Below are 24,841 nucleotides of genomic sequence, written 5' to 3'. Positions count from 1 at the left end.
ATGGATGTGGAAGAAGATTTACTTGGGACCTAAAATGATAGTGAGGCAGAGGGGTTGCCTTCATTCTTATGGAGAAAGCCAGGCCCTAAAAGCTCTTCATCCCCAATGCACCACAGCACCTACTTTTGCCTTTTACTATATTGCTACTTCTTGCCTTTTACTATATTGCTCAACCATCTCCCTCCTCATCCTAGGATCTCTGTTCAGGCTCCTCTCCGTCCAACAGTCTTTGGCTAGCTCCTTTCATGTCCTCTCTAAGTGAAAAGTCTCTGCTCCAGCTCAGTGTCCATCAGCAGCCCGAATCTAAAACTGTTCTCATTCCCATTGTTCTTTGTCCAGAAAGTAGAGGAATTGAGGACAGAGACTTTCCCTACACTATTGCAGGAAACAGAAGTAATATATTTCTGGTACCCCGGAGTTTGGATCTATATGCATTTTTCTCATGGAAACCTTACTCCATGTGATATTAAGGAAATTAAGGTCTTTCTACTGCTTTTACTCTTAACCCCTTCCAATGTGTCCACCATACTAGCTGCTAGATTGTCCCAAAAATGAATATCTGATTGGGTCATTTCTTTTGCTAAAAATTTTTCAGTGGTCCTCTACTAACAAAAGGCAAAAGTCCAAGCTCTTAGCATGGCCTAAAAGCCTTGCATGATCTGGCCTCACTAGTTACCCATTCCCAAAGTCCTTGCAATCTTCACCCTACCTCATCAGGATACCTTGTGTTTTCTCTTGCCTCTGTTGGGTCTTTTGTGGGTCTGTTCCCTCCACCAAGCAAGCGATTTCTCTACCTTGGTATCTCCTATTCAGCTTTCAAGAGTCAGCTCAGGTATCAGGTCCTTTCAGAAGCCTCCCTGACTCCCCACGAGGTACTCCAAGTGAGGTACCCTTTCTCTAGGCTCAGGGTATACACAGTCATGTAATGGCCTGTTTGCCTGTCTTTCACTCCTATTAGACTCTAATTTCCTTGACAGCAGGGACTATGTCTTGTATACACAGCATCTAACACCATGCTAAATGAAAGTTTATTACACAAATAAATAAAAGTTGATCCTAACTTCATACATATTATGGAACTGACTGGTCTGGAAACCCAACTTTCATGTCAAATACTATTTCTGAAGGAAAACATATTCTGAGTTAAAAACAAATGCCTACTACGTGCCAGGCACTGTGCTAGTTCCCTATATAAGCCAAGTGTAATATTGGAACAATTACCCGGCCTCTCCAAGCCTCCATCTCTTCATTGCAAAGTAATACCTGCAGCCATGAGAATTAAGAACAATAATAAAGAATCTATCAGTGTCTAATACAGTAGGTACTCAAAAAAAGGTTTCTTCTCTTTCCTGTCTCAGTTCAGGACTATTTAAAGAACATTGAGGGGCGCCTGGGTGGCGCAGTCGGTTAAGCGTCCGACTTCAGCCAGGTCACGATCTCGCGGTCCGTGAGATCGAGCCCCGCGTCGGGCTCCGGGCTGATGGCTCGGAGCCTGGAGCCTGTTTCCGATTCTGTGTCTCCCTCTCTCTCTGCCCCTCCCCCGTTCATGCTCTGTCTCTCTCTGTCCCAAAAATAAATAAAAAACATTGAAAAAAAAAAAAAAAAAAAATTTAAAAAAAAAAAAAAAAAGAACATTGAGTTTCAGACAAAAAAAAATCTTGGGGGGCACCTGGGTGGTTCAGTCGGTTGAGCATCTGACTTCAGCTCAGGTCATGATCTTACAGTTCACGAGTTTGAGCCCCGCCGTCAGGCTCACTGCTGTCAGCCTGTCAGCACAAGCCCACTTCAGATCCTCTGTCCCCCTCTCTGTGCTCCTCCTCTGCTTGCAGTCTCCCAAAAAATAAATATTAAAAAAAAAAAAAAAATCTCAGAGCACCTAGGTGGGTCAGTCAGTTAAGTGACCGCCTCTTGATTTCAGCTCAGGTCATGATTTTATGGTTTATGAGATCGAGCTCTGTGCTGGGCTCTGTGCTGACAGCATGGAGCCTGCTTGGGATTCTCTCTCTGAGCCCATTTCAGATCCTCTGTCCCCCTCTCTTTGCCCCCGCTGTGTGCTTTCTCTCTCTCTCTTTCTCTCTCAAAATAAATAAATAAATAAACTTAAAAATCTCCTATTTCTCTGCTAATGGATCTATGCTAGTTCTGTTAACAACCCTTCCAACCCATCTCCTATTCTGGTCAAATGGATTTATAACATCCTTCCAATAATACCATGTAGAACTCTTTCTGTCCCTTCCAAGAATGTCCTTCTCTCCACTTCCACAAAGCCCACCCATTCAATCAACAAAGACTCACTGAGCATATTTTACACACCAGATACTGTGGATAACAGAGCACCCACCAACCATAAGCTCTTATAGTTTTAATACAAATAATTTCACTAATAACATAAGTAGGAGCAAGCATTTGAATGCTTCTTTATGTTATCCATTTCTATGCATGATTTCAACAAATGTTCACTATAGCCCTATGAACCAGATATCCTTTAAAGAAAAAATTTTTAAAAAGGTGGCTCAGAGAGGTCAAATAGCATATTCAAAGTTAAACAGTAAATAGCACAACCCAGATTCAAACCTTGCTCTTGCTACAGAGCCTAAGCTCTTAATTATCATGCCAAACTGCCTCAATGCAGAGGAGAGAATATCCAATTCTATCTACTAGTCAGGAAGTCTACCTAATATGGTAATACTTGAGCTCTGTCTTGAAGGATCATTCATTCATTCATCACTCATCCAGTATAAATGCCTACAATGTGTCATCCTCTGCGGAAGCGCCGGTGATAGAGTAAGGAACAAGCCAGAAGATCCCTATTCAAAGTATAAAGGGAAAGGCAGTGAACAAGTAATTACATCCACCTACACTTTAAGCCTTCTTTTAACCACCTATTGGGAGAAACTTATCCTTCCTCTAAACTGCCATAGCACTTTATTCTAAATGTTTCTTTCAACAGAGACTATTTTTCCCTTTTCTTCACTTAATTTTTCCAATTATCAGTGATACATGCTCATTATAGAAGTCACTTTCCACTTTCTCTCTTGTATTACTGTTATTTGCATACTTATTATCTCCCCTACAAGAGTGTAAGTACCTTAAATGTACGATAAATATCACATTTCTCTTGGTATGCCCTACAGCACCTTGCATGTCGTGGATAGTTTAGTATTTCTTAAATGACGTGGGGAAAAAAGAAATTCAGTTTTGCAGACAATTTACTGAACCAAAATGTTTTCCTTTAACAGTAAAAACATGAATAATGCTTTTTTGAATGTCATACAATAACGCGACAGCAATGTACTTCTTTTGTATGTTAACCTATCAATAGGCTTCTATTTTAAACAAGGTTGAGGACATCCTGATGCCCTGCCAAATTTATCTAAATAGAATTGTACCCACATCTGGGTATCTATAGAGTAAGCTCATTTGTGCAGTTATTGGTTTCTCCTATATCCCGTATCCCCAAATAGTAGCAAATAACAAAAAGCTGCCAGAACAAATCACTCTGGAGGCTCCCCACAACTCAAAGGATTACCTCTGTTGGTTTCAGGTTCTTCAAGTATCACAAAAGAGTCTTCATCAGCACCCAGCCGAGGTTTAATGGAAACATCTACTCCCAGTTGCTTAAGTCTATCCAGAGTGAACCTCCTTGCTTTTTCAGGTGGCACAACTACTGATTTAGTTTGCTGCCTGGGCTCTTCCACCTTCTCATCTGCTTCTTCTGTTCTTTTCAGGCCTTCTTCTCCCTCCAGGGCACGAAGTTCAGGTGCCATAAGCCCTCCAGCCTGACACACCTCATTGTCCTCATTCCCGAGGAAGCTGGATTCCTGATGTGCCACTGAGCTGTCCTCAGGTGGAGGTCTGCCATCACCCTGCTTCTGTTTCTCCTGAATTTCTAGCTCTTCACTTCCCATCATATCCTTACTACAAGATTCCCCTGATCCAGTAGTGATCTGGGGTTCCTTTGAAACTGCAGGGAGTGCGTTAATTTCCAGTTCATGTCCCACACACACTGTCTGCTCAGAATCTTTGTTATGGTGGCCATTATTCATCTCACTTGTATTTACAGTGTCTACGGTTTCTTTGTGATGGTTTGACTGATACTTAGATGACCTAGAGAGGGGAAAATAAGCTCAAGTTGAAAATTATCCTAAGTGTGAAACTCTCATCTCAGCACATAATGAATCCATTATAACAGTTTTAAGAGACTGAGGAATCTGAACTTTCTTACACCAGATGTTTGCTACAAAACTGAATATTTACAAAAATTATAATCTCAAGGAAAGAGAATTCTTACTTCAGTAGCGCCATGGCATTTCCCTGGCAAGTGGGCCGAGGTTTACGTTTGAAGAAATCATGAATGGTTTTATTCTCTGGCATATGATATGGAAGATTAAGTGCAGATTCTACAAAATGGAACAAAACAAGCAAATACACATACTGTATATTCTGAAATGTCACTTCATGTTCAGTCAACTAAACAGCACAGTGAAAGCCATCACCAGAAATAGAAAACAATCCTGGCTTTAATAAAGACAGGATCTAACTACAAAAGAACTCCCTAGAGACCAGTGGCTTTTAAACCTAGTTGTGAAATTAAACTGATCCAGGAAGTTTTTAAAAAATACAGATACTTGGGGCACCTGGGTAGCTCTGTTGGTTGGGTGACCGACTTGGACTCAGGTCATGACCTCGTGGTTTGTGGGTTTAAGCCCCCTGTCAGGCTCTCTGCTATCAGTGCTGAGCCTGCTTCTGATCATCTGTCTCTGCCTCTCTTTGCCCCTCCCCTGATCATGCTGTCTCTCTCTCTCAAAAATAAACAAACATTTAAAAAATAAATAAAAAATACAGATTCTTGGATCCCACTTCAGGCCTACTGAATCAGAATTTCTGTGGAACCTAACACCTTTACACATTTGAAAAGCTCCCAAATCCTGATATAGCTGATCCACAGAAAAACATTAAAAAAACCCTCCCTCCTTAGCACTAATACAGTTCTGGAAATTTTCTCAGTTTATACTTATGTTCCAGAGGCTTTAGAACAATGGCCATTCACCAAGATCAATTTTAAACTTGGTATTATAATTTATATTAAGAATATTAAAAAAACCAAAATCCCCCAATATCCAAGTGGAGCTTACAAAGAAATATTGTGATTTGCCACAAAGTTACTGTACTGGTTTATATTACCTCGAATAAGGCGCTGAGTTTCACTGTGCAGTTTTTTTAACGCTTCCTTACTTAATTTGGCTGCCTTCCGTTCCTTAAAGAAAACAAAGAGACTATGTTAATGCTATTATCCAGAAAGACATTCATCCTTCAAGAGTTTGCCTCTCCACGAAAAGAGGAGAGGGAAAAGTAAGCACTAATGAATTCAGTACAATATAAACTACTAAATATTTATCCAAAGGATATAACAAAAATGCTGATTCAAAGGGGCACATACACCCCAATGTTTATAGCAGTGCTATCAACAATAGCCAAATTATGAAAAGAGCCCAAATGTCCACTGACTGATGAATGGATAAAGATGTGGTGTGTATATATATGTGTGTGTGTATTTACATGTATAATGTACACACACAATGGAATATTACTCGGCAATCAAAAAGAATGAAATCTTGGGGCGCCTGGGTGGCGCAGTCGGTTGAGCGTCCGACTTCAGCCAGGTCACGATCTCACGGTCCGTGAGTTCGAGCCCCGCGTCAGGCTCTGGGCTGATGGCTCGGAGCCTGGAGCCTGTTTCCGATTCTGTGTCTCCCTCTCTCTCTGCCCCTCCCCCGTTCATGCTCTGTCTCTCTCTGTCCCAAAAATAAATAAAAAACGTTGAAAAAAAAAAAAATTTAAAACAAAGAATGAAATCTTGCCATTTGAAACAACATGGATGGAACTAGACTGTATTATGCTAAGCAAAATAAGTCAGGCAGAAAAAGACAAATATATGATTTCACTCATATGTGGAATTTAAGAAACACAACAGATGAACATAGGGGAAGGGAAGGAAAAATAAGATAAAAACAGAGAGGGAGCAAACCATAAGAGACTCTTAAATACAGAGAACAAACTGAAGGTTGCTAGAGAAGAGGTGGGTGGGGGATGGGCTAAATAGGTGATGAGTATTAAGGAGGGTACTTGTTGGGATGAGAACTGGGTGTTATAATATGAATGATGAATCACAGGGTTCTACTCCTAAAACCAATACTACACTATATGTCAACTAACTTGAATATTTTTTATTTTTTTTCATTTATTTTTTTTTTTAACGTTTATTTATTTTTGAGACAGAGAGAGACAGAGCATGAGCAGGGGAGGGGCAGAGAGAGAGGGAGACACAGAATCTGAAACAGGCTCCAGGCTCTGAGCGGTCAGCACAGAGCCCAACGCGGGCCTCGAACTCACAGACTGTGAGATCATGACCGGAGCTGAAGTCGGACGCTTAACCGACTGAGCCACCCAGGCACCCAACTTGAATTTAAATAAGTAAATTAAAAAATAAACACAGGGAGAGCATTTATTTGCATATCACATTGAATTCAATACAATCCATATCTGTGTCCCTACTGTACACAAAGCAATACCATGGGTACCAGGAAAATATGATAGACTTGATAAAACATTTATCCCTCAGAAATCCACAATCTCCTGGGGAAAGAAACCAACATGACAACATACAGAGCTCTATCCCACCTTCCGTATGGTGCCTTTCGATAACTCAGTTTCTTCTTCAAATGAATAGACCCCACTCTCCAAAGACAGCTCTTTTTTCTAAAAGAGAAGATTACAAGTTGAAAAATATGGACAAAAATTAAACTGAAATAAGAGACGTTGCTTACTCAAAAGACTGCTTTTGTACCCCAACATCACATCATGCTATGTTAATTAAAAGTCAGTAATTATCAAATAGAAAGTTTTAAACATACAGCATCCTATAATGCCTAGAAAAAAATTTGCTATCTCAAGTCAAGGTTGGGCCCTAATTTCTCATACTTCTTTATTTCATCTTTCCCTAAGGAGGGACAATGACTCCCAGGGAGCTAAAGGTAATCTTAGCGAGAACAACTGTACTTCCAAACACTCAGGACAATGAGGTTTTGACTGCTGTTCTTTGATACCCCTCCAGAAACACTTTAGGTTCATTTCTTAGAGGCCACAGGATTATAAAATGTATACCTCTGTCCCATTACTCACCTGCTTCTTACACAATATAAAGTATCTTACTTTTTCCCCCTAACATTCCGATGAGGGCAATTCCATACAAGGTAGCATGTCTATCACTTGCATTGCCTGATTCTAAAATTAACAGCCAAAAAACTGAAATCAATTGCCACATGTTTTTCTGGAGTTAAAAATGACAACTTTGGCTCAGGGCATGATCTCATGGTTCATGAGTTCGAGCCCCACCATCAGGCTCTGTGCTGACAGCTCAAAGTCAGAAGCCTGCTTCAGATTCTGTGTCTCCTCTCTCTGCCCCTCCCCCACTTGTGCTCTGTCTCTCTCTCTCTCTCTCTCAAAAATAAATAAACATAAAAAAAAAAAAGTTTAAGGGTGCCTGGTTGGCTCAGTCGGTTGAGTGTCTAGCTCTTGATTTCGGCACAGATTCCAGGGTTGTTGGATCGAGGCTTGTGTTGGGCTCAGCACCTGGTTACGATTCTCTCTCCCTCTCTCTCTCTCTCCTTCTGCCCCTCTCTCCTCTCCCTTGCTCACATGCTCTCTCTTAAAAAAAAAAGAAAAAAAATGGTTCCAGGGGCGCCTGGGTGGCTCAGTCAGGTAAGCATCCGACTTCGGCTCAGGTCATGATCTCACAGTCCGTGAGTTCAAGCTCCGCATGGGGCTCTGTGCTGACAGCTCGGAGCCTGGAGCCTGCTTCAGATTCTGTGTCTCCCTCTCTCTGACCCTCCCCCATTCATGCTCTGTCTCTCTCTGTCTCAAAAATAAATAAACATTAAAAAAAAAAATGGTTCCAATAGTAAATCAGAAAATAAAGAAGGGGCTTCTGGGTGACTCAGTCAGCTGGGTGTCCAACTTCAACTCAGGTCAATGAACTTGCGGTCCGTGAATTCAAGCCGAGTCGGGCCCTTGTGTGGACAGCTAGAGCCTGGAGCCTGCTTCAGATTCTGTCTCCCTCTTTCTCTGCCCCTCCCCTAATTGTGCTCTGTCTGTATCTCAAAAATAAACATTAAAAAACATTTAAAAAAGAAAGAAAGAAAATAAAGCAAAGGTTAGGAGCAGTGGGTTAGCTCTTTTGCAATCATCTTTTACTTGCCTTGTGCTTTTTCACTTTGTTTTTCACAGCTGCCCTTATCGATTCTAATGACTCTTCGTCTTCTAATGCAGAGTTATTTTCTTCCTCCAATCCAGTTTCAAAAAGGTCTTTATCCACAAGAAGACAGCCACTATCATTAAATGGCTGTTTCACATCATCTTCCTGGACAATACATAAAGACAAAGCAAAATCCAATCACCCAAACTCCAATATTTCACATCATAAGGTAATTTGGACCAGGCCATAAAAAGCCCATAATGTATCAGTAGACAAATATTTGGCATTTTAGAACATTCTCCCTGGTTCCTACCCACAGCCATCTTTTGAAGTCCATGCTGTGATTTTATGCCACTGTCCAAAACCAACTTAGTAAAAAGTAAATATTTTTTTTAAAAAACTCAAATACTTATCAAACAGCTAGTTTATAAAAAGATGTTTTTTTCTAGTTAACAAACAAGACTTCTGACTTATGGATGCCTAAAAAAATACTCCTCTGAAAGTTCATTTTCATCAGATAACAAGCAGCACTCCATGTGCTTGCAGAGAAAATCAGAAATCCATTTACGGAGAATGAGACCAACAAGTTTTAAATTACATACCTCATTACTCGCAATACAAACCAATCAACTTGAAGCTATATTCTAAGTGCAGAAACCTCAAGAACTAAAAGCAATTTTTTCTAAGATGTTAATCTGCCTTAGAAAGAACAAATTTAGGGGCACCTGGATGACTCAGTCAGTTAAGCATCCGACTTTGGCTCAGGTCACGATTTCATTGTCTGTGAGTTTGAGCCGCGTGTCAGGCTCTGTGCTGACAGCTCAGAGCCTGGAGCCTGCTTCAGATTCTGTATCTCCCTGTCTGCCTCTTCCTGGTTCGCACTCTGTCTCTCTCTCTCTCTCTCAAAATAAAATAAAAAGCAGAAAAAGAACAAATTCATTCTTTTAAATATACCTCATTTTTTGTTTCCTTCTTTTTTAGCCGCCTGATTTTTTCCATCTTTTTTTCCTCTTTCTCAAGTCTTCTCTTTGATTTTACTTTTGCTTTTCCTTCCATTCTTCCTTTATCATGTTTGGGTTTTTTGGAAATCTTTCTGTCAACTGTAAAGTCCACAGAGTTTTCAGATTGGAGACTCAGCTCTAAGCAAGGCGTCACCTGGGTTTCAAGATTTTCCTGATACAAAGACTCCTCAATGTCACTTCCAGCACTGTCTGCCAGAGTTTTGTAAGTCCTTCTGACTTTTCCATTTTTTCTGACATATAAGTTCTCTTTATTTTCCTCCTCAATGCTGTCGTAAGTTTTCTCTGGAAAAGCATTTGTGTCCTCTCTTTCAGAATCACTGTCTTGTAGCAGCTTCCTGCTTTTCAATTTCTTACTCACAAATATCTCTTCATCTGAATCTGGAGAAAACATAATTTTTTTCAGAGATCTACTATTATTTTGTCCTCCTCCTGGTCCCACTACTCCTAAAAAACATCCAATTACCCAACTGCTGTGTCACCTTGTGAAGTTATGTAACTACCAGTAAGAACTGATTGTAGCAAAGCAAATCTAAAAATAGGTTTTAAGAACCATTTTCCCTGGAAATGTCTCTTACTGAGAAATGTAATTATATATATTTACAAAGTGTAAAGTTGTTCTAATTCTTTTGGTAGGTGTTAAAAATCATTTATTAAAGGATGAATGCCTTCAACCATGCAATGTGGTAGCTTCTAGACATTTTACACATTTAATAATAGAAATGGTTAATTTCAAAAGAGTATATGCACTATAATTTTGCTTTTATAATAAATAAGACAAACAATAAGGCTAGGCATTAATAATTTAAAGAATCAAGAGAATAATGAAATTAATCCAATCCACTTATAACCCAGGCCCCCACATTCTATTTCTAAAAATAAAATTACTATTACAAACCTCCATCACTCAAGGGCACAATTGTTCCACAGCTGCCTTGTCCACTGTCTGAAGGACTATCGGGTTCTTCCTGTGAGATAAGTTTTGGATCATTGATTTCTAGATGAACCTAGAAAATGAGAACACACTTTGCATTAACCAGGTGGTGACAGAAAGCTCTGAGTACATAATGATACACAAATCATCATAGGATCAGCAGGCTGAAATGAAGGGATAACATTAAGAATTACTGGACAAAGAAAAACACAAAAATTCACTGTTCACCTTTGAAGGATACTTTAGAAGCAATGATTCATTTTGAGTAATGGTACATAAAAAGAATCAAGCATTTATTACACATTTTCTGTTTGAACTGCTTCTCAGTGTATCCAAATGACATGTTAAATAACATCACAGAATTGCAATCCTGATGTGAAAAAAAAATCTATAGGACAAACCGTGTGTTACTTTTGGAATGAACTTCAAGAGAAAAGGAGAAAGAGAGGAAGGGGGACCTATATAGAGTAAGATACATACACACATACACACACATATCAACAACTGCATTATGCACATTTTGTTTTTGTTTTTAATTTTAAGTAATCTCTACATCCAACGTGGGGCTGGAACTCACAACCCAGAGATCAAGAGTCCCATACTCTACTAAGCCAGCCAGGCACCCCATGCAATATGCAGACTTTGGATCCTGATTCAAATAAACAGAGCACCTGGGTGGCTCAGTTGGTTAAGCATCCGATTCTTGATTTCAACTCAGGCAGTGATCCCAGGGTTATGGGATTGAGCCCTGTGTTGGGCTCCACGCTGTGTGGAGCCTACTTGAGATTCTCTCTCTTTCTCTCTGTCCCTTTCCCCAGATCATGACTTCTTTCTCTCTCTTTCTAAAACAAAATAAATAAACAGAAAGTATACATCTGAGTCAATGAAATCTGAACACTATCTATTTAGTATTAAGTAATAATTCTAAGATTTTTAGGTGTGGTAATATTTGTGTTACCTGTTTTGGAAAGCCCTTATCTTTTAGAGATGCATAAAGAAATATTTTTGGATGCAATATCTGGAATTTGCTTCCAAATAATCCAGTGAGGGTGAAAGTGGATGAGCTATAAATGAAACATGATTGGGATGATTTGATAACTATTTAAGTTAGGTGATAGGTTCATTATACAGCCTTTCTACATTTGTATATGTTTGAAAATTTCCAAATAAAACCATTAAAATGTTTTTTAATGTTTATTTTATTTATTTATTTTTTTAAATTTACATCCAAGTTAGTTAGCATATAGTGTAGTAATGATTCTAGGAGTAGAATCCAGTGATTCATCCCCTACATATAACACCCAGTGCTCATCCCAACAAGGGTCTTCCTTAATGCTCCTTGCCCAGTCCATCCCCCAACCCATAACTCCTCCAACAAGCCTCAGTTTGATCTTTATGTTTGTCTCTTATGTCCCCGTCCCTGTTTTTATATTATTTTTGCTTCCCTTCCCTTATGTTCGTCTGGTTTATATCTTAAATTCCACGTATTACCAAAGTCATATATTTGTCTTTCTCTAATGTTTTGATTTATTTTTAAGAGAGAGAGGCAGAGTGCTACTGGGGGAGGGGCAGAGAGAGAGGGAGACACAGAATCCAAAGCAGGCTCCAGGCTGTGAGCTGTCAGCACAGAGCCTGATGTGGGGCTCAGACCCACAAACAGTGAGATCATGACCTGAGCCTACGTCAGATGCTCAACTAAGCCACCCAGGCGCCCCTCAAATAAAACCATTTTAAAGGTCACAAGTAGAGGTGCCTAGGTGGCTCAGTGGGTTAAGCTTCTGCCTTTGGCTCAGGTCATGATTTCACAGTTCCTGGGTTCCAGACCTGCACAGAGCTCTGTGCTAATAGTGTGGAGCCTGCTTTGGAGTCTGTATCTCTGTCTCTCTCTGCCCCTGCCCCCCACCCCGGCTCTCAAAAATAAATACAACATTAAAAAAAAAAAAAAATCACAAGTAAAAAGTATAAGTAGGATGGGTGTGTTAGGTGACATGACCAGTCAAGTAACCAGGCTGACCCTAGAGGCCAGGTCTCCTACATCCCTGGTGTTCTTAGGGCTCTGACTTGACTTAATAGGGGGGCAGATATTAACATCTGTAATGTAGTCGAGCATTACTCACCCTAATGGCTTCTCTAACAACTATTAAATTGTTTTAAAAGTTTGGTATAATTACTAAAATAATAACCAAAGATAACAGGTATTAAGGAATCACTGAGGATCATCACATATGTGCTGATGATTCTCCCAACACCTGAAGCAGTAAGATTCTTTGTGGATGTGGAAACTGAGTTTAGATAACCACATAACTCAATACATGCTTTAATCACTTTCTTCTATGCAATTTATAGCAGTATCTGCCACAGTCAGGGCCAGGAACAGGGCAAGAACAGAGTCAAGTCTGAAAAACCCCTGTAATTGAGATAATAGTACAACATTAAAAACAAACAAACAAAAAATCAAACTGGCAAATCATGGCTCATGAGGTCAGCCTACTACTTTTGTAAATAAAGTTTTATTGGAACCAGGGCCAGGATTATAGGCACCTGAAGTGGAGTAGTGCAAGCGCAGGGTCAGATCTTGTCTTTATTTAAAAGTTTTATATTTTGTTCCAAACCATATAATGGAATTTTTGCTTTAATTTTTATTTTTAAAAATTGCATTAAGGGGCGCCTGGGTGGCTCAGTCGGTTGAACGTCCGACTTCGGCTCAGGTCGCGATCTCACGGTCCGTGAGTTTGAGCCCCGCGTCGGGCTCTGGGCTGACGGCTCAGAGCCTGGAGCCTGCTTCCGATTCTGTGTCTCCCTCTCTCTCTGACCCTCGCCCGTTCATGTTCTGTCTCTGTCTCAAAAATAAATAAACGTTAAAAAAAAATTAAAAAAAGAAAAATAAAAATAAAAATTGCATTAAAACATTATCTTAATTACTGAGTTTGGGGAGCCCTCTTAAATTTTGCTCCCAAGGCTACTGTCCCACACTAGTCCCGGCCCCAGAAAAGAACAGGGTTCTGGAAACAGATGCTTCTATCCCCAATCCTGCCAGCAATCAAGCCACAAGCCGAGAGGGTCCGACACTCCTATTTCTTTCGGGGTCGCGTTGGATGACCTCACAGGCCCTTTGTAGATCCAATTCCGAACTCCCAAAGACTGCCGCCGTCCATTTCCGGAGAACCCCGCCCCGCATCCCAGCGGCCCGGGTCTGCCCAGGCCTTCCTCTTTTGGGGAGCTGGACAAGGAAGAACTCCGGCGGCAGGAAACGCGCCAAATGGGAGGTGGGCGGGCGTGGCCGGCTGAGGAACTGCTGGGCGGCCAGCTGCGCGCGCGGAAGGGACCAGAAGCGACGCCGCCTAGCTCACCGAGGCGCGGGAAGTCCACCGCGGGACCGGACGGCCAGAGTCGCGAGCCCCAGGGGCCATCCCGCCAGGCCCGGCCGCGCGCCGCGCCGCCACGGTGCCGCCGGGAGCTGTAGTCCTCCCAGCTTCCGCGACCCGCTCCGCCCGACTCGACCCCTACCCCAACCCGCCCCTCGGAGCCAGGCCTCCGCAGCCACGGATGGCGGTAAGTGCACGAACCCACCTCAGAAAGTACTTCGCCCGTCATGACTCCGGCTTCCTAGCGCTTCGCTTGTGACGGAGCTGGTCTCCTGGTCCCTTAGCCGGAGCGCAGCCGCTCCCGCGGTCTCCAGCCCGGCAACACCCTTCGAGGTTTCGCGCCCAGCCAGAGTGGAGGCCCCGCCCTACCGGTTTGCACCAATCCGGAGGAGGGTTTCTACATGAGGCCACGCCCCCATGCCGTCCTACCAATCACGAAGCACCTTTGACGAGCCCGGAGACTGTAATCTGGGTAGGGTTGGCGGGTCTCTGTTCCTCTCGTCTATTGAACCTAAGTGAGGCTGAGATTCTCCTGGCTGCCAGGCGGTCGGGGCCCTCTGGCTTCGCAAGGCGGTACCAGGAGAGTGGTGGCCTTTGACCTTTGACCCTTGCCACAGCGCAGTGTGAGGAGTAAGCCTTCTGGGCTGGATGGAGGTGAGCTGGGAGAAGATCCCAGGGCAACCGAAGGCACCTGTGGGGATTTTCTCCAGGACCTCCATCCCTGGAGCAGCTAGATCCTACTTCCTCCTTGTACATAGCATTCATGCCACTGAACAAACAGACAAGTTTTGTGGGCTGCTCGGATACCAAAGAATATCCTTGGATAACCTTTATAATTTTACTTAAATTTAATTTAAGGATGCAGAAAACATGCACCCATACCATTTCTAGACTTTTTGGACAAGACAGGAAAAAGAATAAAAGGTCTGGAGTCAGACTAATCCCAAACAATTCTAATCTCTTGTCATTTTGCTAGTTACTATCTTTTTGCCCCTCCAGGTCCATTCTCTGTCTTTCCTTATCCTGCTCTGTCCAGCAAAGGATGACTTCTCCCCACTGCATTACCCAAGCTCCCTTGCCCTCTGGCTCCTGGTTGAATCAAGCCCCTGGAAAGTACTTTACAAGATTACTATAGGGAGAAGATCAGAGGGCACCAAGAAAGAAAGGCATGGTAGTTACCATCCCCACTTCATTCTCGTGATCCTATCCACTTGCAGGGTAACCAACTCATCCCGATTTTCCCAGGACTTTCCCAGTTTTAGCATTGAAAATACCATCTCCCAAGAATCTCAGTTCCAGGCAAACCAGGATAATTACCTTATCCACTGGCCTCCTCTTCCAAGTTTCCAGCTTTAGTTGGGTTCAGATAAAAGTTCTCTTTCTTCATCTTTCTTTACCTCCTCACCACTTCCCAACCCACTTTTGCCACACCAACAAGATCCCATTATCCACTCTCTTCTCTCGCATCTGTCTAGCCACGTTTTCATCCACTTTACTATTAATTGCTACATTGATGATTTACAAATATCCGTCATAGTGCTCCTCCTTCATATTTGGAGGGCTAATATTTATCAGGGGCTTACTAACCCTGTGACAAAAACAGTTGCAAGAATTTTGCAAACATCTTATTTAATCTTCAGAGTAAATTAAAAAATTTTTTTTAATGTTTATTTATTTTTGACAGAGAGAGACAGAGCATGAACGGGGGAGGGGCAGAGAGAGAGGGAGACACAGAATCCAAAGCAGGCTCCAGGCTCTGAGCTGTCAGCACAGAGCCTGACGTGGGGCTCGAACTCACAGACCATGAGAGCATGACCTGAGCCGAAGTCGGATGATCAACCAACTGAGCCACCCAGGCGCCCCCAGGGTAAATTTATAAGGTAAGTAATAACTACTATCTCCATTTTAGCAGGAAACTAACTTTTAAAAAGGCTAGTAACTGGTGGAGCCAATATTCATATCCTGCTCAGTCTGACTCCAGAGCTCAAACTCTTCAGAGAGACCTTGACTGAGTCCCCTCTACATTCTCCCTCTATCCCATGTTCTGGTTTCCCCAATAACACCTCTGCCGCAATTTTATTTTATTTAAATGTTTATTTATTTATTTTGAGAGGGGTGGATAGGAGGGGCAGAGAGAGAGAATCCCAAGCAGGATGTGGGCTGTCAGCACAGAATGCCACACGGGGCTTGAATCCAAGAACCTTGAGATCATTTTCTGAACTGAAATCAAGAGTCCAATGCTTGGGGCGCCTGGGTGGCTCAGTCAGTTGAGCGTCCGACTTCGGCTCAGGTCACGATCTCGCGGTCCGTGAGTTCAAGCCCCGCGTCGGGCTCTGGGCTGATGGCTCAGAGCCTGGAGCCTGTTTCCGATTCTGTGTCTCCCTCTCTCTCTGCCCCTCCCCCGTTCATGCTCTGTCTCTCTCTGTCTCAAAAATAAATAAACGTTAAAAAAATTAAAAAAAAAAAAGTCCAATGCTTAACTCACTGAGCCATCCAGGCATCCCTGCAATTTTATTTTTAGCTATTTGTATATTGTTGCTCCAAGAGGACAAGCACTTTGTTTCCTTTAACACCATATCCTATCTAGAATAGTCGTTCTCAAACTTGAGCATGCATCAGAATGATCTGAAGGGCTAGTAAAAAAGATTGTTAAACCCTACTCTCAGAGTTACTGATTCATTATGTCTGATGTGAGGCCAAAGAATTTGCATTTCCAACAAGTTCGCAGATGATGCTAGTGCTGCTGTATGGTGACCATGCTTTTTTGAGAAGCAAGGGCTTAGAACATATCTGGCTGGGGCTCCTGGGTGGCTCAGTCAGTTGAGCGCCTGACTTCAGCTCAGGTCATGGTCTCGCAGTTCGTGAGTTCGAGCCCCATGTTGGGCTCTGTGCTACCAAACAGCTCAGAGCCTGGAGCCTCCTTCAGATTCTGCATCTCTCTCTCTCTCTCTCTCTCCTCCCCTGCTCATGATCTGCCTCTCTCTGTCTCTCAAAAATGAATAAATGTTTAAAAAAATTTAAAAAAAAGAACATATCTGGCTCATTGTAAGGAAATCAGTCAATATTTGTTGAACTAACTTGATCACTTGACAATTATAATATTATTCTTTTTTAAATGTGTATTTATTTATTTTGAGAGAGAGAGAGAGAGTGGGGGAGGGACAGAGTGAGAGGGAGAGAGAGAATCTCAAGCAGGCTCCACTCTGTCAGTACAGAGCCTGATGCTGGGCTTGATCTCTCTAACTGTAAAATCATGACCTGAGCCAAAATCAGCCAGATGCTTAATCGACTGAGCCACCCAGGCACCCCAACAAGTATATTATTCTTGAACTCTCTTTGGAAGTGAGTAATTGAGATAATAGTCCTGATATTAGCATTTTCAGAACTAATTAGCATTTTGTTCTCTTTGAAAAACACCTATTCAGCCACCAGAAAAACATAAAAAGAGAGTTCTGATTTGGACAATGAGTGGAATGAGTGAGCTAGGAAAGGGAAACCTTTTATTCTATTTATTAACTGTGCTAATCTAAAGTGAGTCTGTATTTGGAATTAACAATCTACAGTTTCAATTTTGGTGGTTGGCACCATAATCCATCATTCACCAATTTAGAAACCTGGGAGTCACTTTGACTCTTCTCTCTCCTTTGACTCTCAAGGTTAATCATCCAACAAGCTCTGTTTATTAAGTTGATAGATGGCAGCAAGAGAAAGCTCTGGGGTGTTCACTTTGCAGAGATTAGCCTAAACCTGTCCAAGAAATGGCTTTGTAAACCTAGGTAAGTCATTTAGCTTCTCAGAGCCTTGCTTTCATTATATTTAAGTAGAAAATACTGAATCCAATCCAATCAGATCAGACTGAATTTCAAATGGATTTAAGTGGCAGATCACCAGGAAGTATGTCTACAGGAAATACTTTGCAGTACTGACCACACCTAATCTGGTCATAGAAATTAGACACTACTAGTATCTATCCTTATGTCACATGAAATCAATATAAAAAAAGGAATTCTGGGGGCACCTGGGTGGCTCAGTTGGTTAAGTCTTGGGCTCTGCACTGACAACTCAGAGCCTGGAGCCTGCTTCAGATTCTGTGTCTCCTTCTGCCTCTTTGCCCCTCCCCCACTTGTGCTCTCTTTCTCAAAAATAAATAAATAAACATTATAAAAATAAAAGGAATTCTGGGGCGCCTGGGTGGCTCAGTCAGTTGAGTGTCTGACTCTTGATCTCAGCTCGGGTCATTATCTCCTGCTTCATGGGACTGAGCCCCGCATCGGGCTCTGTGCTGATGCTGTGAAGCCTGCTTGAGATTCTCTCTCTGCCCCTCCCCTGCTCATGCATGTGCACTCTCTTCTCTCTCTTCCAAAATAAATGGATAGACTTAAAAAAAAAATAAGATGAAAAAATAAAAAAGGAATCCTGACATTACATATCCATGAAAAAATAAGTCACAGGATTTAACGTGGTCAGCCTATTTGAAGGTTGTATTTATAATCGCTCACTGGCAGACAAAAGCAGTTTCCAAAGGCTTATGAAAGTTTAGAGGGAACAGTTAATTAAATTATATGTTTTCTTTCACTCTTTCTGAACACTGAGAAAGCCTCCCATGTTAAATTTTAGTACTACTATTCTTCTGGAGTTAAGTGTGAGAAATGGCTTGCTTTTTCTAAAGTCCTAGGCAGCTAAATCTTTATCCCTGGAGAAACACTGCCACCATGTGGCAGGCCTCAGTCATGTCATTCTATCTATTGCCTGTAGCCACTCTATTCTAAAAAAAAAATTTTTTTTCATTTTAAAATTATTCAAAGAGTTGTTTAAATTTTTCCTTGGTGTGGTGAGATAATTTCATCATTCTTTTTAAAGAATCTTCTTTCAAAAATAATTTCATACCGTAATTCCAGTTTAAATCTTCCCCTGGAGGGTGCCCTGCTAAAAGGCCAAGGGCTATTTTTCTGGCTTAATGTAAGTACCCCTGACCTTTAAAACTGGCACAGGACTTGGGGCACAGGACTTGGAGCCTGGGTGGCTCAGTTGGTTGAGCATCCGACTTCAGCTCAGATCATGGTCTCGCAGCTCGTGAGTTCGAGCCCCACGTTGGGCTCTGTGCTAACAAACAGCTCAGAGCTCCTGAGTCTGCTTCAGATTCTGTATCTCCCTCTCTCTCTCCCCCGCCCCTGCTCGTGCTCTGCATCTCTCTGTCTCTCAAAAATAAATAAATGTTGGGGCACCTGGGTGGCTCAGTTGATTAAGTGTCTGACTTTGGCTCAGGTCATGATCTCAGTTTGTGGGTTCTAGCCCCGCGTCGGGCTCTGTGCTGACAGCTCAGAGCCTGGAGCCTGCTTCAGATTCTGTGTCTCCCTCTCTCTCTGACCCTCCCCCGTTCATGCTCTGTCTCTCTCTGTCTCAAAAATAAACATTTAAAAATAATAATAATAATAAATGTTAAATAAATAAATAAATAAATAAATAAATAAAAATGACACAGGACCTGACACATAATGGGTGCTTACTAAGTAATTGTTGAATGAATGATTAAAATACTGTGGCCTAAAAAATATCAGGGCCTTTTCCCAAGGCATGGCAGCATTCACACCATCAACTATTTTTGTATGTAGAAGGTCCTTTACTGCAACTTTTGGCAAGCTCAAGTACCTATCAAATATTCATCCACTCTTTCAACAGACCTTAAGCATCTATTTTGAGCCTATTCTAAACATGGAGAATACAAAGATAAATAAAATTCAGTCTTGTTCTCAGAGAACTCCCATTGCTGGTTGGAGAGAGGCAAATAAATACGCGTGTGTAATAGTAGAAGTGTGTGTAAGTAGCTGTGGGGCCCCGAGAAAGGCAACTGACTTTGCCTGGGGTAAGCCAGGGGGAAAGGACTCCTGAACTGAGTTTCAAAGATGGACTGGAGTTCTCTAGGCTAGTACAGAGAGGAGAAGGCATTTCAGGTATGTGTAGGGGCTTGATAAAGCATGTTGTGTTTGGGGAACTGAAAGTAGGTCAGTATGACTGGAGCTCAGGGTATGTGTTGGGGGGAGGGGGGAAATGGCCTGAATGAAGGCTGAAAGTTAAACAGGGAACAAAAAGTCTGGAGTGCTATGCTTAGACTTTAGTTTTTAGACAATATGAACTAGGCAGCTGGGGGTGGGGGTGGGGGTGGGGAGTGTTAAGAAGGAGAGAAACATGGCTAGATATATGTTTGAGAAAGATTATTCTGGCAGGGTATGAAGGCTGGATTGGAAGGGGATTAGACTGGAGGCAGGAAGACCAGTTGTCTAGGTGGAAGATTATAGGGATCTGAACTAGGTCAATGGTAGTAACAATGGAGAGGAGGAGACGGATGGGGGAAGAAAGGAGGCAAAACAGAGGAGAGCTTGTTGAATAATTTATCTTGAGGGGCGAGAGACAGTAGAGTCATGGAACTCTGGTGTCTCTCAGGTTTCTGGATTGGTGAGTGACCAATTATGGTGCAACTCATCAAAATTGAGAATATAGGCAATTAATTCCAAATACAGGCTCAGTTTAGCTTGGCACAAAAGCTTGGTTAAAATGTAGAATAAAAGGTTTCCCCTTCCTAGGTGATCCCTGTTGACACATTATCCAAACTGGAGCTCTCTCTCTTAGCTTTCTTGGTGACTGAAGAGGTGCTCCCCAGGCACAGACTCATCTCTCTATTCCATTTCCAAACTGCTATCCGTGCAGTATCCAGAAGCTCAACTCAGCAGCTTTTTGTGTTCCATTCATATATCTTTTCCTTAATTTTCTTTTCCTTTCTGGCTACCTACCCAGGGGGGAAAAATGTGTAAGAAAAATTCCTCTGCCCTGCTTTATTCAGTCTTTTTTCCTCAGGCTTTGGCTTCATTTTTCGCAGAAACCCAAGTATTTTCATGACCCAACCCTCCCCTAAAGCCCTATAGACTTAATGGCTCAGTGATGCCAAGAGTGTTTATTTGGACATCAGCATCCTCAGCACTTGGTCAATTATACCTCAACCACATATTCTTCAACCAGTTTAGGAAGACTAGACCCCTATGTGTATGTCTAGGGACGGGGATTCCATCACAGAAGGATAAAAGGGATCTGCTCCACTCCTATTTTCTATTAAATTTCAGTACTTACTTATGGGCAGGCTAATGCCTACTTCAGACATGTCAGGTAGTTCGACTGCACCTAGAAGGGCAGAATCTTATAGGAATATAGCAAATCCTTCAAGCACAATATAGTTGGAGAAGGAACACTTCCTAAGACAGGAGGTGGTACTGGAGAGACAAAATAACATTGTTCCTACTATAAGCCCAAAGGATGGTTTTATTAGTGATATTCAACCAGGGGATTTATCACAGTTGTCATAATGACCCCACGTTTACCAGAATCTAGAGGGTAGGGCCAACATTGCTAATGTCAGTGAGAAACACTGAAATAAGCATAGAGGAAGATGGAGAGTTTGAGGTTTTTTTAAGATTTTATTTAAAATTTTTTTTGATGTTTATTTATTTTTGAGAGAGAGAGAGAGAGAGAGAGAGAGAGAATGTGCGTGGGAGGGTCAGAGAGAGAAGGAGACACAGAATCTGAAGCAGGCTCCAGGCTCTGAGCTGTCAGCACAGAGCCCAATGCGGGGCTTGAGACCACAGACCTCAAGATCATGACCTGAGCCAAAGTCGGACCGACTTAACCGACTGAGCCACCCAGGCACCCCATGATTTTTTTTTAATTTTTTTTTAATTTTTAAAATTTAAATAATTTTTTTAATTTAAATTTAAATACTTTTTAAAAAATTTTTTAAATTTAAATAATCTCTGCAGACGTGGGGCTGGAGTTTAATAACCCTGAGATCAAGAGTCCCATGCTCCACTGACTAAGCCAGCCAGGTACCCCAAAGGAGAATATTTTAGGTAAGGAAGATGGAACGGGTAACAGCACTGAGACAGGAATGATGGTAAGATTTTCAGAGAATTGTTTAACCCGTGACTTCATAATGATGGAATGGAAGGTAGGAAATAGAATGTCGAGATTGCTGAATTAAATTCAACTCAAGAAGGATCTACAGTGTCTTTTTGGAGCCTCAATACCTGCTAGATACACGGAATATATATGCAAGGATAAACCACACACACAAATAAATTACAGAGCAGATTGTGATAAGTGCTATGGGAAAGATATGAAATCTGTGCTCTGGGAAGCGGGATCACAGCAGACCTTGAATATGCAGCATGGAACTTTAGACAGTTGTTCATTTACTCCACAAAGCTTTATTGATCATTGTGATGGGTTGCTAGAATAATCACAGCTCTTTGTATCCTCTGCCATCTAATTCTCAGGTCTCTCAGGTCTCTTAAATCTGTCCTTGTAACAAGGCTGTCTTTGTTACCTATAGTGATGAACAAAAATATAGTGAAAGTAACATTGTATATATAGCTTCTGAGACTAATCTTTAAGGAGCTTTGCAGCTTTTACTATCATTATGTTAGAATACTGTGGCTACCATTTAAGAAACCCAAGGTATCTTGTTGTATGGGCCAAAGAGAGGAGAATCAAGGCACTTTGGCCAGTAGTTAACTGCTAGACTTGACCATCTTGGATCATCCAGCCATATTGAGCCTCTAGATGAACGCAACCATGTGAGCAACCAAAGATGACACCAAGAAAAGAACTGATTAACTAAGCCTCGCCAAATTACAGAATCATGGGTGAATAAACGTGGGACTACCTTTTAGTAGAGTTTGGAATAATTGAAACAAGCTCTTACCTCCTGACCTCCATGGGCCAGGCATAGAAAATACAATTTTAAACAAAGTTTCTGCTGTTACAGGGATGATATTCTTGTAGTAGAAGATAGATAATAAACAAATAAATAAGTATATAACGTCAGTGATAAATGTTTTGGAAGAGAAATAATGGATGATAAAGGGTTAGAGAGTAGACCCTGAATAGCTAAAGCAATCTTGAGAAAGAACAAAGCTGGAAGCATCACTCTCCCTGGTTTCAAACTATATTATAAAGCTATCATAATCAAAACAGTATAGTATTGGCATAAAAACAGACACATAGATGAATGTAACAGGATAGAGAGCTCAGAAATAAACCTACAAATGGGGCACCTGGCTGGCTCAGTCAGTAGAGCATGTGACTCTTGATCTTGGGATGGTAAGTTCAACCCCCGTGTTGGGCATAGAGCTTACATTAAAAAAAAAAAAAAAAAAAAAAAAAAGTTAAAATAGAAAAAAGAAAGAAACCTGTGAATAGATGGCAAATTAACTTACAAGAAAGGAGCCAAGAATATAACAACAAGAAAGGACAATCTCTTTAATAAATAGTATTAGGATTAAAAAACATTTTTTAAATAAATAAATAGTGTTAGGAAAACTGGACAGCCACATGAGAAGAATGAAACTGAACCACTATCTTATACCACACACAAAAATTAACTCAAAATGGATCAAAGATTGGAATATAAGAAACCATAAAACTCCTAGAAGAAATTATAGTCAGTAAGCTCTTTGACATTGTTTTTTGGTGATGATTTTTTGGATTTGACACCAAAACCAAAGGCAACAAAAGAAAAAAACAAAGAAGTGGGATGATATCAAACTATCATCCATGGCTTCTGCACAGCCAAGGAAACCATCAACAAAACAAAAAGGCAAATTACTAAATGGTATAAAATATTTGCAAATCATATATCTACAAGGGGTTAATATCCAAAATATATAATAACTGATACAATTCAATATAAAAACAAAACAAAACAAACTGATTTAAAATTGAGCAGAGAGGTGGAAATGTAAACTGGTGCTGCCACTCTGGAAAACAGTCTGGAGGTTCCTCAAAAAATTAAAAATAGAACTACCGTATGACCCAGCAATCACACTACTAAGTATTTATCCAAAGGATATACAGGTGTGCCATTTTGAAGGGACACATGCACCCCAATGTTTATAGCAGTGCTATCGACAATAGCCAAAGCATGGAAAGAGCCCAAATGTCCACCAACAGATGAATGGATAAAGAAGATGTGGTATATTTATACAATGGAGTATTACTGGGCAATCAAAAAGAATGAAATCTTGCCATTTGCAACAACATGGATGGAACCAGAGTGTATTATGCTGAATGAAATAAGTCAGTCAGAGAAAGATAAATATTACATTACTTCACTCATATGTGGAATTTAAGATACAAAACAGATGAACGTAGGGGAAGGGAAGCAAAAATAATGTAAAAACAGGGAGGGGGACAAAACATAAGAGACTTAAATATGGAGAACAAACAGAGCGTTGTTGGAGGGGTTGTGGGTGGAGAGATGGGCTAAATGGGTAAGGGGCATTAAGGAAGACATTTGTTGGGATGAGCACTGGGTGTTATATGTAGGGGATGAATCACTGGATTCTACTCCTGAAATCATTATTGCATTATATGCTAACTAACTTGGATGTAAAGTTAAAAAAATAATATAATAATAAAAAAAGTCACCCCCTCCCCCCCCCCAAAAAAAAGACATTAAAAAAAATGAGCAGAGAAGTGTGCCTGGCTGGCTCAGTTGATAGAACATGAGACTCTTGACCTCCAGGTTGTGAGTTCCAGCCCCACCTTGGGTATAGAGATTACTTTAAAAATAAATTGAAATTGAAATTTAAAAAAAAAAGTAAGCAGAGACTCTGAATTGAAATTCTTCCAAAGAAGGCATACAATGACCAACAGGTACATGAAAAGATACTCAATATCACTATCAGGGAAATGCAAATCAAACCACAATGAAATATCATGTCACCCCTGTTAAAATGACTATTATCAAAAACACAAAAAGATTTCTTTTATCATGAAAGCAAGAAACAACAAGTGTTTGTGAAGATGTGGGAAAAAAGGGAAACTTTGTGCACTGTTGGTGCAGCCACTTCCTCAAAAAATTAAAAACAGAACTACCATATGATCCAGCAACTCCACTTCTGAGTATTCAGCTGAAGAAGATGAAAACACTAACTTGATTTCGGCTCTAACTTGAAAAGATATATGCACCCCCAGAATTATTTAGAATAGCCAAGATAAGGAAGCAACCTAAGTCTCCGTTGATGAATGAATAGATTTAAAAAATGGAATATACATACATACACACACAATGGGATATTATTCGGCCATAAAAAAGAATAAAATGTTGCCATTTGCAACAACATGGGTGGACCTTCAGGGCATAATGCTAAGTGAAAAAAGTCAGACAGAGAAAAATAAATATGATCTCACTTTTATGTGGAATCTAAAAAAACAAATTCAT

The 24,841-nt window shown here is 41.1% G+C and overlaps 1 protein-coding gene across 1 annotated transcript in view; it reads right to left on the bottom strand.

Moving 5' to 3' along the window:
• The window catches only part of CLSPN (claspin), a 32,486-nt gene extending 18,541 nt beyond the window's left edge, over positions 1-13,945 (bottom strand). Inside the window, exons 1-8 of the mRNA XM_058718092.1 lie at positions 13,778-13,945; positions 10,172-10,280; positions 9,209-9,654; positions 8,258-8,419; positions 6,682-6,759; positions 5,185-5,257; positions 4,292-4,400; positions 3,530-4,107 (exon numbers count right to left, since the gene is read on the bottom strand). Coding sequence (XP_058574075.1) covers positions 3,530-4,107; positions 4,292-4,400; positions 5,185-5,257; positions 6,682-6,759; positions 8,258-8,419; positions 9,209-9,654; positions 10,172-10,280; positions 13,778-13,801 — 1,579 coding nt within the window. The 5' untranslated portion in view covers positions 13,802-13,945. The remainder of the gene's footprint in view (positions 1-3,529; positions 4,108-4,291; positions 4,401-5,184; positions 5,258-6,681; positions 6,760-8,257; positions 8,420-9,208; positions 9,655-10,171; positions 10,281-13,777) is intronic.
• Between the last annotated feature and the right edge of the window lie 10,896 nt (positions 13,946-24,841).

The sequence above is a fragment of the Neofelis nebulosa genome, chromosome 2, assembly GCF_028018385.1.
Source record: "Neofelis nebulosa isolate mNeoNeb1 chromosome 2, mNeoNeb1.pri, whole genome shotgun sequence".
NCBI lineage: Eukaryota > Metazoa > Chordata > Mammalia > Carnivora > Felidae > Neofelis > Neofelis nebulosa.
Note: the sequence above shows the minus strand (reverse complement) of the source record. Positions and strands in the feature narration are given on the sequence as shown.